This window comes from Dromiciops gliroides, chromosome 3 (assembly GCF_019393635.1).
Source record: "Dromiciops gliroides isolate mDroGli1 chromosome 3, mDroGli1.pri, whole genome shotgun sequence".
NCBI lineage: Eukaryota > Metazoa > Chordata > Mammalia > Microbiotheria > Microbiotheriidae > Dromiciops > Dromiciops gliroides.
In genome coordinates, this window is record NC_057863.1 from 32,924,460 (window position 1) to 32,940,629 (window position 16,170).

Sequence of the window (16,170 nt, forward strand, 5' to 3'; positions counted from 1 at the left end):
GAGCAGAACTGGAAGGACACTGTGCATAGTGACAGCAGTATTGTTCAATGAGCAATTGTGAATGATTTAACTACTCTCAGCAACACAATGATCCAAGACAATCCCAAGGGACTGATGATGAAGCATACTATCCACCCCCATAGAAAGAACTGATAAAAAGAGCTTGTACATATATAACCTGGTTGTTGTCTTGTGGAGGGAGGAAGAAAGGGAGGGGGAGGGAGAAAAATTTGGAACTCTAAATGTTATGAAAATGAATGTTGAAAACTACCCTTACATGTAACTGGAAAAAATAAAATAAATGTTTGTTGCACAAAAAAAAAAAAAAAAGAAGAAGTAAATTCAGTGGATTATCAATAGCTGCCAAGTGTGCAGGCTGCTGCCTTCCTCACTGGCATGGATATATGAGAGGAAGCCTAGCCTAAAAGATCTTGGGATCCTAGGATCCTACAATGAAAACTTAATTTTACCAATATTTAAATCCCACCTCTGACACTTTATCCCAATTTTTATTTGGCCTCTCAGATCATCAGTGTCCTCATCATTCCTCCACTTATTCTTTCCATAAGCATTCATTCAGCAGACATACTATGTACTAGTCATTGTGCTAGGCGCTGGACAAACAAACACAAAAATGAGAGCACTTGCCTTCAAGGGGGCTTACATTCCCTTGGGAGAAAACGCATACACAGATAAGTACAAAATTTATGCAAAATAAATGCAACAGAAGCTGGGGGTGTGGGGGTGAAGCATTAGCAACTGGGTGGGGGCAGGACAACAGGATATGGAGCTAGAGCAGAGTGGAGGAATATTACTTGAATCTCCCCGTCCTACAGTCGTCATCATCATCATTGTCATCATGGCCGCCGACACCATCACCATCACCATCATCAATGATAGCTAGTATTATATAGCATTTTAAGGTCTGCAAAGCACTTTACAAATACAATCTTGTGTGGTCCTCAAAACAACCTTGTAAGCCACATGCTTGTATTACTCTCATTTTACAGAAGAGAGTAAACTGAGACAGAGGTTAAGTGACTTGCCCAGGGTGACACTGGATTTGAACTCAGATCTTTCTGATTCCAGGTCTTTATGTACTATATCTCCCAGAATTCTTCTATTATAAGGAACATACTTTGAGAACTTTAAAGTGTTCTAGAAATGTGAATTATTTTGATTATTTGGATAAGTTGTTTTAACATAGAATTTGTATAAGAAGCAAGAACAAAGTAACCTATACACTCCTAGGGAAAAGGATGGCATTTTGAAAGTTTACTCATAAAAATGTAAAAACAAGAGAAGCAAACTATTATCATGGAAGGAAAACCTGAAAATCCACTGTTTGCAGCTTGGGGAGAATGAGTCAGTAAAAGGCTTTATTTTGTGCACATTTATAAGACAAGGCAGGGAGATGGATCTGTTGGATCACAGAGAAGGTCAGTCTCTCTCCAGGGTGAGCAGGCTTCTGAATAGGAACCACTTCCTGTGAGTACTTAGAGTACTGAGAAAAAAATAGTTATATTGTGTTTATAACTGGTCAATTGGTCACTGGCCATGGTCAGTTTGTTGTATTCCAGAGGAAAGAGCAGAGACTCCAGGGATATTAGTGGCCTGGAGGATGTGGAGGGAGTGAGTGAAGAAGGATGTACTGTTTAATTTTTGGTTGTCCTTCTCCAACTGGGGAAGAGTAACTCATTGAGGGCAGGGACTGTTTCATTTTTTTGTCTCTGTATTCCCAGAGTCTGGCATGTGGCCATGGATTTAGGAAACAATAAATAAATGTTTCTAAAATTTAATAGAATTTCATCAACTAACGTTGAAAGATTTTCAGTAAACTGAGGGAAGAACAATTCTCGGACGTTGGAAAGAATCCACTGTGAGGGATCTCTGGTTGCAGCAAATCTGGCAAAGAGCTGGGTAGTTACCTCAACATTTGAGAAGTGAGTGATAGAAAACAATTAACGCCTAGTGGGGCCACTATAAATTCCAGGACAACCCAATGTTTTTTGAGGTCCCTTTCTATTCAAATAGTTTCTCTCAATAATAGAAAACTGCCTGCCAATTCTTCTGTTTTGAATTGAAAAAGGTGACCAGGAAAATGTATGTGAGTCTTTCTGCCACCCAGGATCTGGAGAACTTCTATTCACTGACATAAGTATAACAATGATATTAATAATGTTTCATATTTATATGGTCTTCTTAAAGTTTGATCACAACTGTTGTTGTCAGGAAGGTAGTCCAAATATCATAATCCCCATTTTACAGATGAGAACAATCAAGCTCCTTTTTATTAAATCCAATTAAACAAGAATCATGTTAAATGACTACTATGTGCCAGGCACTGTAATAAGTATTGGGCATACAAGAAAAATTTAAAGTCTTCTCCACAGGGAGCTTACATTCTCCTAGTGGGAAACAATATCTATACAGATGAGTAAATCCCAAACAAATATAAATATAGACAAAGTAAATTCAATAGAGCTAATAAGGGGTTGGGTGAGGGAGATTAAAAGAGGTAAGAGGTGGTAGCAGACCTATAAGATGACAAAAAATAATCTGTCTAAAGTCACATGGGGGAAGGGAATTGCAGAGTCATTATTTCAACCCAAGTCTTCTCCATGAAATAGTAGAAAACACCATGGATTAGGAGTCAGGAGTTCTGCATTGTAATCCCTACTCTGCTACCTCAGTCAAGCTATTCATCCCCTTTGGGCTGTGATAGCCACCCTTACAAATGGAGGTAGTGAGAGTAGATCACTTCTAAGTTTGTTCCTTACTCAAAACATTATTTGAATCTGTGCTTCTGTGAAACTCCATATAATCACATTAATGTCATTTTAGGTCAGTGCTTCAACTAATAATTTATTGTCTGGTTCAGAGGTGCTCCTGGAAAGCAGGGGATGTTTTTGGTTTTTGCCTTTCTATCCCCAGTGCTTAGCACACATAGAAGGTGCTTAATAAATGTTTGTTGACTGACTAAGAAAACTATAATTTGAGTACAACAATAGGATCTGGGAAAATCCTATCCTATTCATATATTCATTCTATATGAATAGGATAACGTTTGCATTTTAAAGTCAACTTATCAAGTTTCCTCAATGAATGCTTGCTGATTGCTTAGTTGAATAAAGCTAAGTTGAATTGCTGAATTGAACTTAAATTTATGTTGTCTGAGGATAATATTGCCGTTGCTGCCAAGTGATTGAGTTTTCTCCGTAGCTTTTAAAATCACTGAAAAAAAATCCACATCTGAACCTCCCTGATTTTGTTGGCTAAGTGGGGGACTCAGGAATATGGTATGTTACAAATACAGATGATGTGTGGTTTGATTTTTTTACTTAAATGTTCTTCCTCTGCCCCCTCCCCCTTTATTAAAAAGGAAGGCTCATTGTTGGGGAAGTGGGGGAGGGATGTGTGAGGATAGTAAGAACACATAGAAATTACTATGATGTCAAAGCAAAAGGCAACTAATACTTGAAACCAAATCAATTCACCTTAGAGGCCATATAGGAACTTTAATAAGTTGTACATATAGAAAAACAAAACAAAAGCTATATATTTGCCTCAGTATCCAAAAGAAGCCAACTGGTCATATGGGAACTGGGGAGGTTCAGGATGAATAATTATTTGAATAAGTTATCAATGAGATCCATGTCTGGAAATGGAAGTGGGCAAGTCATGCTGTAGAGCAAGAGATAATAGGTGGCACCAGCACCCATGTCACCTCAAAAGACCTAGGGTAAAGCCTCCAGCACATTGGGCTCATGTTCCCATGGAGACATTTGGGAAGATATAGCCCAGAGTTACAAAGGGGTAGGAAGGCATGTAGAAATCACAGTTTGCACTGTTGGAAGGAATACCAACATCTGTGAGAACATGTATCCATTGCAATAGTATTCTGTCACCATCATTTGGATATCTTTCATGTCAGACCAATTTCCAATTCAATTTTCATCTATTTTGAACTAAAGGCACAATACATAAGTGAATAAAAACATGTGAGTTAATAAACAATGCAATAAGGGAGATTTTGTTTTCATAGACCTGAGACTATCACAAATCAGATTCTCTATTTTCCAACAAAAGATATTTCCAAAGTCAAATTGCTGCATGATACTCACTGTGGCATGATAGTTTCTATACATGGGCATTTTTAATAGCTTTGTCAAGTAATCTTCCAGTTGTTTCTGAAATGCAAATATTAAGACTTCAGTTACAATGTGCAAATATATGGGAAAATGGAAAGCCATAAAAAAGTGATTCTAACCTCAGTGGACAGTTACTGTCCTATGCATTTCATTTGGCAACAATCTTCTATTGTTCTCATGCAGGGTTATTTAAATGTTTAATTACTATTTAACTCTCTCCACCAATCCACTTTCTGGGTCCCAACTAGATTATAATAACCTTGAGGGTAAGGATTTTATCATTCTTTTTTTTTGGGGGGGGGGTAACAATAACCCTTCTCTCCTTCTCAACATCTATAGCAACAGCTGGCTCATAGTAGGTATTCCATGAATTCTTGGAGATTTTGATTGGATTCAACCATACACAGCTTGGAGAACAAATAGGGAAAAGGATTGGACCCATGATTTCATTCTATATGAATATTGGTTTTCCCCATTAGAATGTAAGGTGCTTCGGGCAGAGATTGTCTTTGTGTTGTATTTGTATCCTTACATTTAATGCAGTACCTGTCACATAGTAAGTGCTTAATAAATGCATGTGGACCTGATTTAACTACTGGGAACTTCAGATGAGCAAACACAGATGGGCACATTCTCTGCAATTAATAATGTCCTTGAGAGTTGACTAGAGACCAAGAACTTGTCCAGTGTCACGCTGTGTGGGTCAGAGACAGTGTGGCAGAGTGGACAGAGAGCTGGCCTCAGGGCCAGAAAGAATTGGAGAGCAAATCTATCTACGAAATTAAACCAGCTCCCAAATCTAGCATCATTCACTCCTGCCATTGGGGAATGTTCTGACCATAGAACCAGCGTTTCCAACCATACTCGCACATGACAAAATGGAACCAGAGACATTAGAGCTGAAAGAGACTTTAGAGAGTCCATTCCATTCATTAAAGCCTTTTTTAAGTGCCTACCATGTCTCAGGAACTGTACTAGGTGCTGAAAATACAAAGACCAAACTGAAATAATCTCTGCTCTCAACGAACTTACACTCTACTAAAGAAGTTCTAAAGCTTCAAAGAATCAGAACTACATAGTTGGCCAAACAAACTCCTCCCCCAAAGAACACAAAAAGTGTGATTTAAAATGTAAAAATTCCTTATGATTTCCCCCCATATTTGAGGGGTTTCTGAATCCTCAATTTTTATGAGTTAGAATTTTCACTGGTTTTTGAGAACTGACATTAACTTGTGAATTCTCTACTGCTGAAGTTCTAACTCAAGCAGTAGACCTTTGTGAAAGTAGGGAAAGGCAGAGATTTCTCTCAGAGATTTCTGTTCCATTATTTTCCTGTATAATATTCTACCCTTTGACAATGGCGTTTACATATCCTCAACTTCCTTCAATCTTACCTATAATTTGGTGTGTAAATTCCAGAGAGTTGCTGGAATTTCAGAGAGGTCAAGTAAGTGATTTACACAAGTCCTCAGTGTCAGGAGCAGTATTTGAATCCAGTATTCTGGATTCTAAGCTCTATCTACCAAATCAATATATGTACATACATACATATACATATACTTATACATACACACACACGTATATATATGTATACACATATACACGTATACATATACATGCATACATACATATACATATACATATATATATATATATAAATGGACCTATGGTTTTTATGCACAGGGAAATCCAAGTAAAGAAACTCCCTCTCCTAACATGGATCTGCAGCTGCTCCACAATCTAGTCTTAGACAATTAACTAGGACAGTCAGTGACCTGCCTTAGAGCTAGGACTGGGACCCAAGTCCTCATGACTCTGAGGCCAGTTCCTTATCCAATATGGCACATTGCCACTCTCTGCCTAAATATTGACTATATGGAAACTATATTCTAAACTGATTTCAAAGGACCCACTGAAGGTTTCAATCCTCAACTCAGAATGAGTTTTACTTGTTTTAATTGGTAACAAAAGAGATGAGACAGGAAAGGCGAAGGACTTACTCTTCTACTGGAGAATTGCTCCTCTCTGACCATATTTTCTGATGTCCGAGGTAAGCTTGGCATTGCTCTTGGTTCTTCTCCTTTAACATTTTGTCTTCGAAATGTGTGCCTTAGAATACATGCAGAAAAGGCATTTTATTGGGCTAGAACAAGCAAGGGATATGAGCAATACAAGGAAACATGAGAAGAAGAAAGAGCTAGCTCTGAGACAAGTCAGTAGAACCAGGAAAACAATATATATAATTACAACAAATGAAATGAAAAAGAGAAATGTATACATCTCCAGAAATATGTCTATACTGGGGACAGCTAGGTGGTACAGTGGATAAAGCACCGGTCCTAGATTCAGGAGGACTGAGTTCAAATCTGCTTCAGGCACTTGAAACTTATTAGCTGTGTGTGACCCTGGGCAGTCACTTAACCCTCATTGCCCCCACCAAAAAATCGTCGTCGTCGTCGTCGTCATCATCATCAGAAATATGTCTATATCTATTTATCCTTATATTTCTAAGGTCTATCAGGAAATAAGGTAAAAAATCAATAAATTTTAACACAAATATGTACACAACACTCACAAGAAACACACATTTGTCAGTTCATATAGTAAAACACTGTTCAAATCCCTCCGGAGACACTTACTAGCTGTGTGACCCTGGTAAATCACTTAACCTTTGTTTGCCTTAATCCACTGGAGAAGGAAATTGCAAACCACTCCAGTATCTTTGCCAAGAAACCCCCCAGACAGTACTGTCATGCTATGGTCCATGGGATCACAAAGACATGACGAAACAACTAAACAAAAGTAAAATGTTTTTACAAGCTGACTCATTTTTAGGAAGTTAGTTCTCCAGGTTTTGCCCCCAGTGGACCAATGTATAGTTCAAATGGAACTACAAATTTTAAGGGTAAAAGGGGTCAGAGGACATTGGTCTACTAGAAAAAAACAACCTTAAGGAACTAATTGAATAGAAAGCCCCTTATTTTACAAATAAGAAAACTGAGGTACAGAGAAGTGAAGGATTTGCCCAATGTCACACAGCTAGTAAGCAGCGTTTTGGCCATACCTAATATTAGATCTAGGGCAGAAAGGTTTATCAGAAAGCCATTGAATTCAGCAAGTTCATTTGACAGATGAGAACCCAGAAGGGTGATTGAGGTCAAGTGACTTGCCCAAGATCACACAACCTTTAAGTAGCATTTGGAAGTTTTTTTCCCCATACACATCATTTCTTGAAAATTTATTCTGAAATAGATGAAACATTTACCTTTTGGTGGGGAATTGGGATTCGAATAAAGGCTTTGTACTTCAGTAGCTCTCTATGAAATTCTTGAAAATGCTTGAATTTCCTTTTTACTTGCCATGTAAATTCACCATGGGTTTAATTCAATAGTGTAAAGATTAATACTTGTACCTGCAGTGACAGATGACAAGTTACTGGCATCCTGGATGGCAACTGATAGCTATAAGCCATTTAAATGTAACATTTTGGAAATAAGAGAGTCACATCACAGACATGAAGCAGGTTCAGGCTGGGAGGAACTTTCATTTCTCAGAAAGGTTGCTCAAAGACTCTTGTCAAATCAGCCCAGTCCCCTCCTTTTATGGTTGTTAGGTGATTTTTCTAAAAATGGCACAAGTGTTTTACATGCTCATCACCTCGAGTACATCATTAGTAGACTCCCAGGTTTTGAGTTCCTTAGACAATGCATTCTTGGAAAGCACAGTCACCTAAAACCATATGACTAGAGATATTGAGTCCGTTGTCCTTGGCCAACCAAGCACAAGGACACTTGAGGGTAACAATGGATAAGGGAAAGGGGGAGATAAATCAAGGAGTTTAAAATCTAGATACAGACAAGAAAGTGGAACTGCTCTGCTCTCCTTCTCATCCCCCAGAAATCATATAGAAGCATGAAATGCGGGCATTTCCATGGCCTTCCTTTCTCCCACTGTGCTGCCTAAGGAGCCTGGAGTGGTAGAGTCAGATGGCAGAGTCTCAGGGTCAGTGAGGGGTACTATGGACATCTTTCTGTTCCAAAATACCTCCCCAACTCCTCTCAACCTCCTCAGCCCATAAATGAAAGATTCAAGTTGAAAAATTCTTTCAAAAAATAAGTTACCCTAGAAAACTGTGCTATGAATTACTTTAAGTAGATTATCAGATTGGCTAAAATGAAGATATGGGGAAATCAGAGTTTTCTTTTGGGAGATGGGAAGGCATAAATCTGGATCATAGGGATTTTAGGTACAGGGTCAGTTTATGTAGACTGCCGTCGCTGGAAGGCCTTGGGTAATCACAGGATACTGGGAACCTGGAAGGTAGGCTGGAGGAGAGGCCAGGAAGGGGTGGGGGGTGGGAATGCAGAAAAGGAGGCAAAGTAAACCTTGCCTACTCTGAAATTTTCCATAAGGCTGTAGTGCCAATGATGCCCCGTGAGTTGCAAAAAAATCACCTTGGCTCCACTTTTGACAGGTGACTAATGACTAAAGTTCTCTGGAAACATGTCAGGAAACCACATGGATATTGTCATATACATATTCCAAACCCATTCATTAAACACCTATTATTGGCGAAGCACTTTGCCGGGAGTCATACAAAGATAATTAAAATGTGGTCTGGATGAAGAGACAGAGCTCCCCAGGAATACGGAGGCGAGAGTTCCTCTTTAATCTGCCTCAGTTATACCACAACTGGAATATTGTGTTCAGTGGAGTATGCCACGCTTTAAGAAAAGATACTGGCTAGTTTTAGATTATCCAAAGAAGGGCTATGGGTATGGTGAAGGGCTTTAAGATCTTCTAGAGGAAGACCATTGGGAGGAACTAGGCATGTTTGTCATGGAAAGAGACAAAGACTCCTAGGGACATGATGAGCTCCTTCAAGAATCTGAAGGGTTGTCAGTGAAAGAGGGATCAGCCTTGGTCTACTTGGTCCCAGGGGTCAGAACTAGATAAATGGGTAGAATTTTCAAGAGGTAAATTCAGGTCTGCAGTTTCATGGTCTGGGCTCTTCCCACTGTGTGGTGATAGCAAGGGGACCAAAGCAAGAAACCAGAAATGGACCCACTGATCCTGGCTGGAGAACGAGGATATGGGAAATAGAGACAAGAATGGCAAGACCCAGAGAGAACAGAGAATTTACAGAAACAAACCTAATTTGAGATGTGACCAAGAGAAAAATCATGTAATAGAAGAAAATAGAAAGGCTTTAGTGAACCTGATTGATTTTCCTTTGAAATCCTGAGAATCCAAGAGAAACACAAGTCCTACCCTGTGCTTTGGTAATATATAAGGGGTTACCCTGGGGTCTTAAGCAAAGGGGCAAGCTCTGATGGGGTCCTACCCAGCAGGCAAGAAGTTGAACATTGACCAGATGACACGATGTGAGTGTTTCCTGGCCACAGATGAGGCCTGGCGAAATCCCAAGAGGCTCATTGTCAAGGCACTGGCTGCCAATTGAATTTTGGTGGCCAGCAACTTATGATGCTTTCTACTCAACTAGCATGGCAGAAGGGTTGCTCAACCCGCTGGGAAAAATCTTCTTGGATATATAAAAGCAAGTAAGTGATTTGGCTATGTACAAACAGGAGTGTAGTTACATGAGGGTACTGACCCTTGTTGTCGAGGTGAATCGCTCCACTTCCAGGACCTGGGCTTTGATGGGACACCCCGTTAATAGGTCGTTATTTTGGCTCCTTAATCCTTGAGTGTGGTAGATGACAGAGAAGGGGATGCGCACTGGAAACAATCAATTAATTAAAATAAGCATGATAACAGTCGGCATTTTATATTTTTAAAAGGGCTTTGCATTTGTTATATCCTTTGATCCCAACGGAGCTGCCATCTCATTTAGTTACTAGTCTTGGGGGGGCAGCCAGGTGGTGCAGTGGATAGAGCACCAGCCCTGGATTCAGGAGGACCTGAGTTCAAATCTAACCTCAGACACTTGACACTTACTAGTTGTGTGACCTTGGGCAAGTCACTTGACCCCAATTGCCTCACCAAAAAAAAAAAAAATCGTTACTAGTCTTGGCTCCACTTTACAGATGAGCACACTGAGGTTGAGAGACATTAACTTACCTAGAAGTCACCAATCAGGTTACTTACTTGGGATCATATGGCTGGAAAGCATCTTAGGTGAAATTTGAATTCAGTTCTTTTTTCTTTCTTCACTTTCTACTCCCTCTTTCATCTTTTGACCCTGATACTGGCTGTATATCACCACACACCTGAACTACTGAGACAGGTTGCCTGTTGGTCTCCCTGCCTGTAGTTTCTCCCTACTCCAGGCAATCCTCCACTCAGCTGCCATTGATCATCCTGAAATGCAAGTCTAACGGTGTCCCCCTCTTATTCAATAACCCCTCCCATCACCTCTAGAATCAAATAGAAAATTGTTTGGCTTTTAGCCAAACCTGACCCTGACCCATTCTACCTTTCCTGCCTTCTTACACCTTTCTTCTCTCCAGGTGGCCTGGCCCCCTGGCTATTCCTTGAATAATCACACTCCATCTCTGGACTGTTGGCACTTTCCCTGGTGGTTCTCCATGCCTAGACCTCTCTTCCTACTCATCTCTGTGGCCCAGTTTTCCTAACTTCCTTCAAGGATCTGCTAAAATCCTACTTTTCCAGTCCTCTGTAATCTCCATGCCTTCCCTCTGGGATGATTCCCAAGTTATCTTTCACATGTCTTGTTTACAAGTTGTCTTCCCCCATTATGATGTGAGCTTCTTGAAAGCAGGGTCTGATTTTTGCCTTTCATTGTAGCCCTACCACTCAGCATGGTGGCTAGAACACAGTATGTGCTTAGGTAGACTTGACTCCAAGTCCAGAACCCTAGCCATTACATCATGTTGTCTCTGTAAAATGCTTGATTTCATAATAATATTTTCTTAAGATCATCAATATCTTAAGATCCTGGGAGGATTTTTGGAATTCTCAAAATTCAGTATTTGAAAGATGACAAAACAGCCTGAGAAAGGTGAACTTATTTGGCTACAGTAAAACAGGTCACTGTAGAGACAGCAATTTTGTGGTTTGCAAAGTGATTAGAAAACTAGCAACAAACTCAAGAAGTCCTGGGTTCAAATTTCACTTCTTGCGGTATGACCTTGGGCAGGTCACATAACTTTTGGGTATACCAGGCAACTCGCTCAGACTCTAATTTAAAGAGAAGGTGCTCATACTCATTATGAGGGGAAACTTCCACATTAGTTCTCTACCCAGAATTAAAAAAAGGAAGTGAAATGGAAAAACTCCACAGGCAATAAGCAGCAGAAATGAGATTCTGGATTTGAGTCAGAGGAACTGGGCTTTAATCCTAACCCTGCTGTTACCTTGGACAAGTCACTTGATTGGGTGTGTTTCCTCCCCTGTAAAAGGAGAGGGTTGGAAAAGTCAGAAAGAGAAGGAGTGGAAACACATTTACTGCTTTGTTGTTGTTCAGTCTTTTCAGTCATGTCTAACTCTTCATGACCCCATTTAGGGTTTTCTTGGCAGAGATACTGGAGTGATTTGCCATTTCCTTCTCGAGATGAGGAAACGGAGGCAAACAAGGTTAAGTGATTTACCTAGGGTCCACCAGTTAGTGTCTGAGGCCGAATTTGAACTCAGGAAGATGAGTCTTCTTGCATCCAGGCCTGGTGATCTATCTACTGAGCCACTAATTCCCAAACATCATGCTAAGAAGTAGAATAAAAATAGAAAAGCCAGATAGTCCTTGCCTTTAATGAGCTCAATTTCTATTTGAGGAGACAACACATATAGGAGAGTTCAGCTTCTGGGAGGAAGGAAAAGCCTGGTATTCTTTAGGCTACAGGGGCAAGGCTGAGGGCAAAGCTAAGGAGGCCCCAGGGTGGAATGGCAGGATAGATGTCAATATGTTTGAGTGGCCATGTCTACCCCGTAGCCAGGATTCTAGAAAAGCCAGGGCACAGCCACCGGGAAGTGGAAATCCTAATGGAATCTGTGGGGTCTGGGATGGTCTGTGGAAGGACTCTGAGCCAGCCCTGCCGTCCCTGAATGTGAGAATCCAAACAGGTGGGGGTCGACCCGGGACCACTGGCGTGACAATGATTCAGAAGTCCCTTCTAGTTCTAAATCTGTGATCCTGCCATTCCAGCCCAAGCCCCCGTCTCCCACTGTCACGTTCCAAGGCATAGTTTACGTCAAAAACAAACCCTAGGACACCGTCTCGGGCTCTGGCCTTTAATCTGCTGATTCCCTCATAATTTACAACCTCACCTACTACTCCCTGCAGCCACACGGGAAGTGTGTTTCTTCCCCCCAGCTTAGCAGCCTTTAGGTGTTGACGGGACAGGGATCTCCATCTTACCAGGTTTGGAATCGTCAGGGGAAAAATCAAAATCCACTTCCTCTCCATCAAAATGGAGGTCCCTGGTATCCAGGTTTTCTATTATGTTGCTCATGTCGTCGGCTATCTTCTGCAGCGCGGAGGTGTTTACTCGGGGCTCATTCTTCAGAGACATCTTATGTTCTGATCGTGTCGAAACTCAGGAGCTGAGAACGAGGAAGTGGTTTTCATTAAGAATGGTTCACTACATCGACAGAATAAAACTTTACTCATAGCTTAAATCTAGAAAAAAATGCTCTGCACTGAAAACTTAAAAACCACAACCACAAAAACCAACAAACAAGCAGCTATACATAGTCCCCAACCAACCTATGTAATTTAATCCAATAAGCATTTAGTAAGTACCTACTGTGTACAAAAGAAAAACCAAAAGCCAACAAAATAATCTCTATCTCTGAAGAACTGACATTCAGAATGATATGATAAATGCAAACACTGTGTAAACCTTTAAGCACTATTCAGATATGAGCTATTATGACTACCGGGTAATTTCATTATTGTTCAGTTGTTTTTCAGTTGTGTCTGACTTTTCGTAACCCCATTTGGGGTTTTCTTGGCAACAATACTAGAGCAGTTTGCCATTTCTTTCTTTTGCTCATTTTGCAGATGAGGAACTGAGGCAAAGGGTGAAGTGACTTGCCCAGGGTCACACAGGTAGTAAGTGTCTGAGGTCAGATTTGAACTCAGGAAGATGAGTCTTCCTGACTCCAGGCCTAGCACTCTATGCACCATGGTACCACCTATCTGCCCTATACTGGGTCATCCAATATGTAAATAGCTATCGAAATGCAAGATATTATGAGGAAGGAAAGAATATTAACAATTAGGAAAATTAGAGAGGATTTCCTGGAGAAGGGAGATTTGAAATGAGCCTTGAAGAAAGCTGAGGCTCCTTAGAGGCCGATGAAAAGTGAAATGGCCTTTGCAGGAATAGACAAAGGTCTGCAGGTGTGAGATACAAAGTTCTGTCCAGAGAACAGCAAACATCCCAGTTTCAGTAGAACATGGTTTGTGAAGGAGAGTAATGGTGGGGGGAGAGGAGGGAAGCCTAGAAAAGTAACCTTGAGCCAGACTGGGAACATTTAAAGAGATAGACTGTAACCTTTCCAGTCAACAACAATACTAGTAATAAGAACTGGTATCTATATAGCACTTTTAAATTGGCAAAGTGCATTTCATAGATTATTTTTGTCCATCACAAACAATCCTTTGAGGTAAGTGCTATAGGACAAAGATCTGATATCTAGAATCTATAAGGAACATATACATACAAACACATACATATATGTACACTCATTGTGTATGCTGTGTACATATATGTGTGTGGCTATGTGCATGCATATCTATATGCAGGTGTGTGCATGCACCTATATGCACACAGGGAGACATATATACATGAGCACACATGTGTATATATATGTGAATAATATATAAATATATTATATATGTGTGTGTGTTTATATATATGTACTCCCCATTGGAAGAATGGTCAAGGGTCATGAAGATACAATTATCAAAGGAGGAAATGCAAACTGTCAATAACTATGGAAAAATATTTTCGCATTCTCCTTGATCAGAGAAAGGCAAATCCAGAATACCTTAAGATACCAAGTTATACCACAAAATCATGAAAATACCTCCTCCTCTCCAATGAGCAAATGTTATCAGGGTCATCTAGAAATGGAACTTGAATCAACTGTTGATGGGACTTTATATTGGTGCAAACTGGAGAGAAATGTGGCAAGTATCTGAAAGGTAATGTGGCTCAGTGGATAGAGAGGTATTTTGAGGCTAAAGAAGATCTGGGTTCAAATCCTGCCTATATTACATACTGGTTTAGGGAACCCAGACAACCACTTTAACTCTCAGTCACCCAGACAGCTCCATAACATGCAACTTGAATGGGGAGGTGGGGTTTCCTCATCTGGGCTTTCGCTATAGCAACGAAATCACAGGTCAAGTCCCTGTCTCTAATGGGGCAACATGTAGTAAATGTTGCAAAACTAACTAGGCAATTTGACCAATAATTCCATTGCTAGGACTTTATTCTTTAAAATTATAATAATAAAAATAATTAAAGGAAAAATAGGACAAAAATATTCTTTATTTGTATTAACAACAACAGCAATAAAAATACTGGAAACAATCTATACATGTAACAGTTGGAGCCAATGATTGAATAGGTTATGGGATATTCATGCATTGTTGTATTAGCCTCAAACTAAGAAACTGATCACTTACTAAGCATTTATCAATCACTTATTATGTGTCTGGCATTGTGGTTGGTAAATAGACTAAGGTGTAAAATCCCTGCCCCCAAGGACCTTAAAGTCTATTCTGGGAGACAATATATACATAAAGAAATATATACAAAGCAAATATTGAGTAATTTTGAGGGGGGAACTTAGTGGAGGGGGCTCAGGAAAGGTAGAATGTTATTGGAGCTAACTCTGGAAGAAACTCAAGATTCCTCATAGTCATAAATTTTTACTGTACAACAGTATTTTATTTCTTTTATACACCCCAGTTTGTTCAGTCCTTTCCTAGTTGATGGGTATCCATTTTGTTTATAGTAGAAAAATAAACGTGTGTATACACACATATACATATATATGCATGTATATGTGTGCATACAATATGTGCCTATATAAATATGTATTATGTATTTAATATATGTATTTTGTAATAAATACACATATATACATATTGTTGTTCATTTTTCAGTTGTGTCTCCACTCTTCATGACCCTATTTGGGGTTTTCTTGCAAAGATACTAGAGCAGTTTGCTATTTCCTTCTCCAGCTCATTTTACAGATAAAATGGAGGCAAACAGGATTAAGTGACTTGCCAGGGTCACACAGCTAGTACGTGCCTGAGGTCACATTTGAACTCAAGAGATGAGGTCTTCCTGACTTCAGGTCTATCATTCTAGCTGCCCAAGTGTGTGTGTGTGTGTTGTGTGTGTGTGTGTGTGTGTGTGTGTGTGTGTGTGTGTGTGTGAGAGAGAGAGAGAGAGAGAGAGAGAGAGAGAGAGAGAGAGAGAAAGAGAGAGAGAAATATAAATATATCATAAAACTTCAGACTATCTTGGAAAAGAACACAGAAGAAACATTTTTTTGTCTGTCTGTCAATTCCCTTGTGAAATGCCTTGGATTTCATAAAAAATTTTATTCTTCATTCTGCATGTTTATTTGATCATCTTCTTTGTTGCTGGCTATTAAATGCATTATATACACATATAAACAGTTATAAAGTATATTTTATACATGTGGCATGCATATATACCTATACCTATATGAGTATATGTGTATGTGTGTGTATACATATATGTGTGTGAATAGATTATAGGCTGTGGATCTTTTAAACGTCAGCCTGGGGAGAAGGGGCTTAAATTGCAGTCAGGTGCTTAGACTTAAAAGGAACAAGGTAGTAGATTTCCAATGAAATGCTAAAGAGTCTTTCATCTGTGCAAGTGGGCTGGAGTATGTTACCGATGATGAAAGCCAGGCAAAAAGTGATGGAAAATCTTTCATCCAAGAAACGTTCACTCACAAGAGGAGCTGGACTGGCCAGGTTGCAAGAGAGAGAGGTTTGGCTGATGCATATCCAGAGGGAGCCAGGCTACCCAATAACTTAATTTATAGG

The 16,170-nt window shown here is 39.8% G+C and overlaps 1 protein-coding gene across 1 annotated transcript in view; it reads right to left on the bottom strand.

Moving 5' to 3' along the window:
• PLD1 (phospholipase D1) overlaps positions 1-16,170 on the bottom strand; it is a 205,819-nt gene that overhangs the window by 118,884 nt on the left and 70,765 nt on the right. Inside the window, 6 exon segments of the mRNA XM_043998186.1 lie at positions 4,125-4,190; positions 6,152-6,263; positions 7,421-7,530; positions 7,532-7,563; positions 9,762-9,890; positions 12,487-12,671. Of these exon segments, the coding sequence (XP_043854121.1) occupies positions 4,125-4,190; positions 6,152-6,263; positions 7,421-7,530; positions 7,532-7,563; positions 9,762-9,890; positions 12,487-12,640 (603 nt within the window). The 5' untranslated portion in view covers positions 12,641-12,671.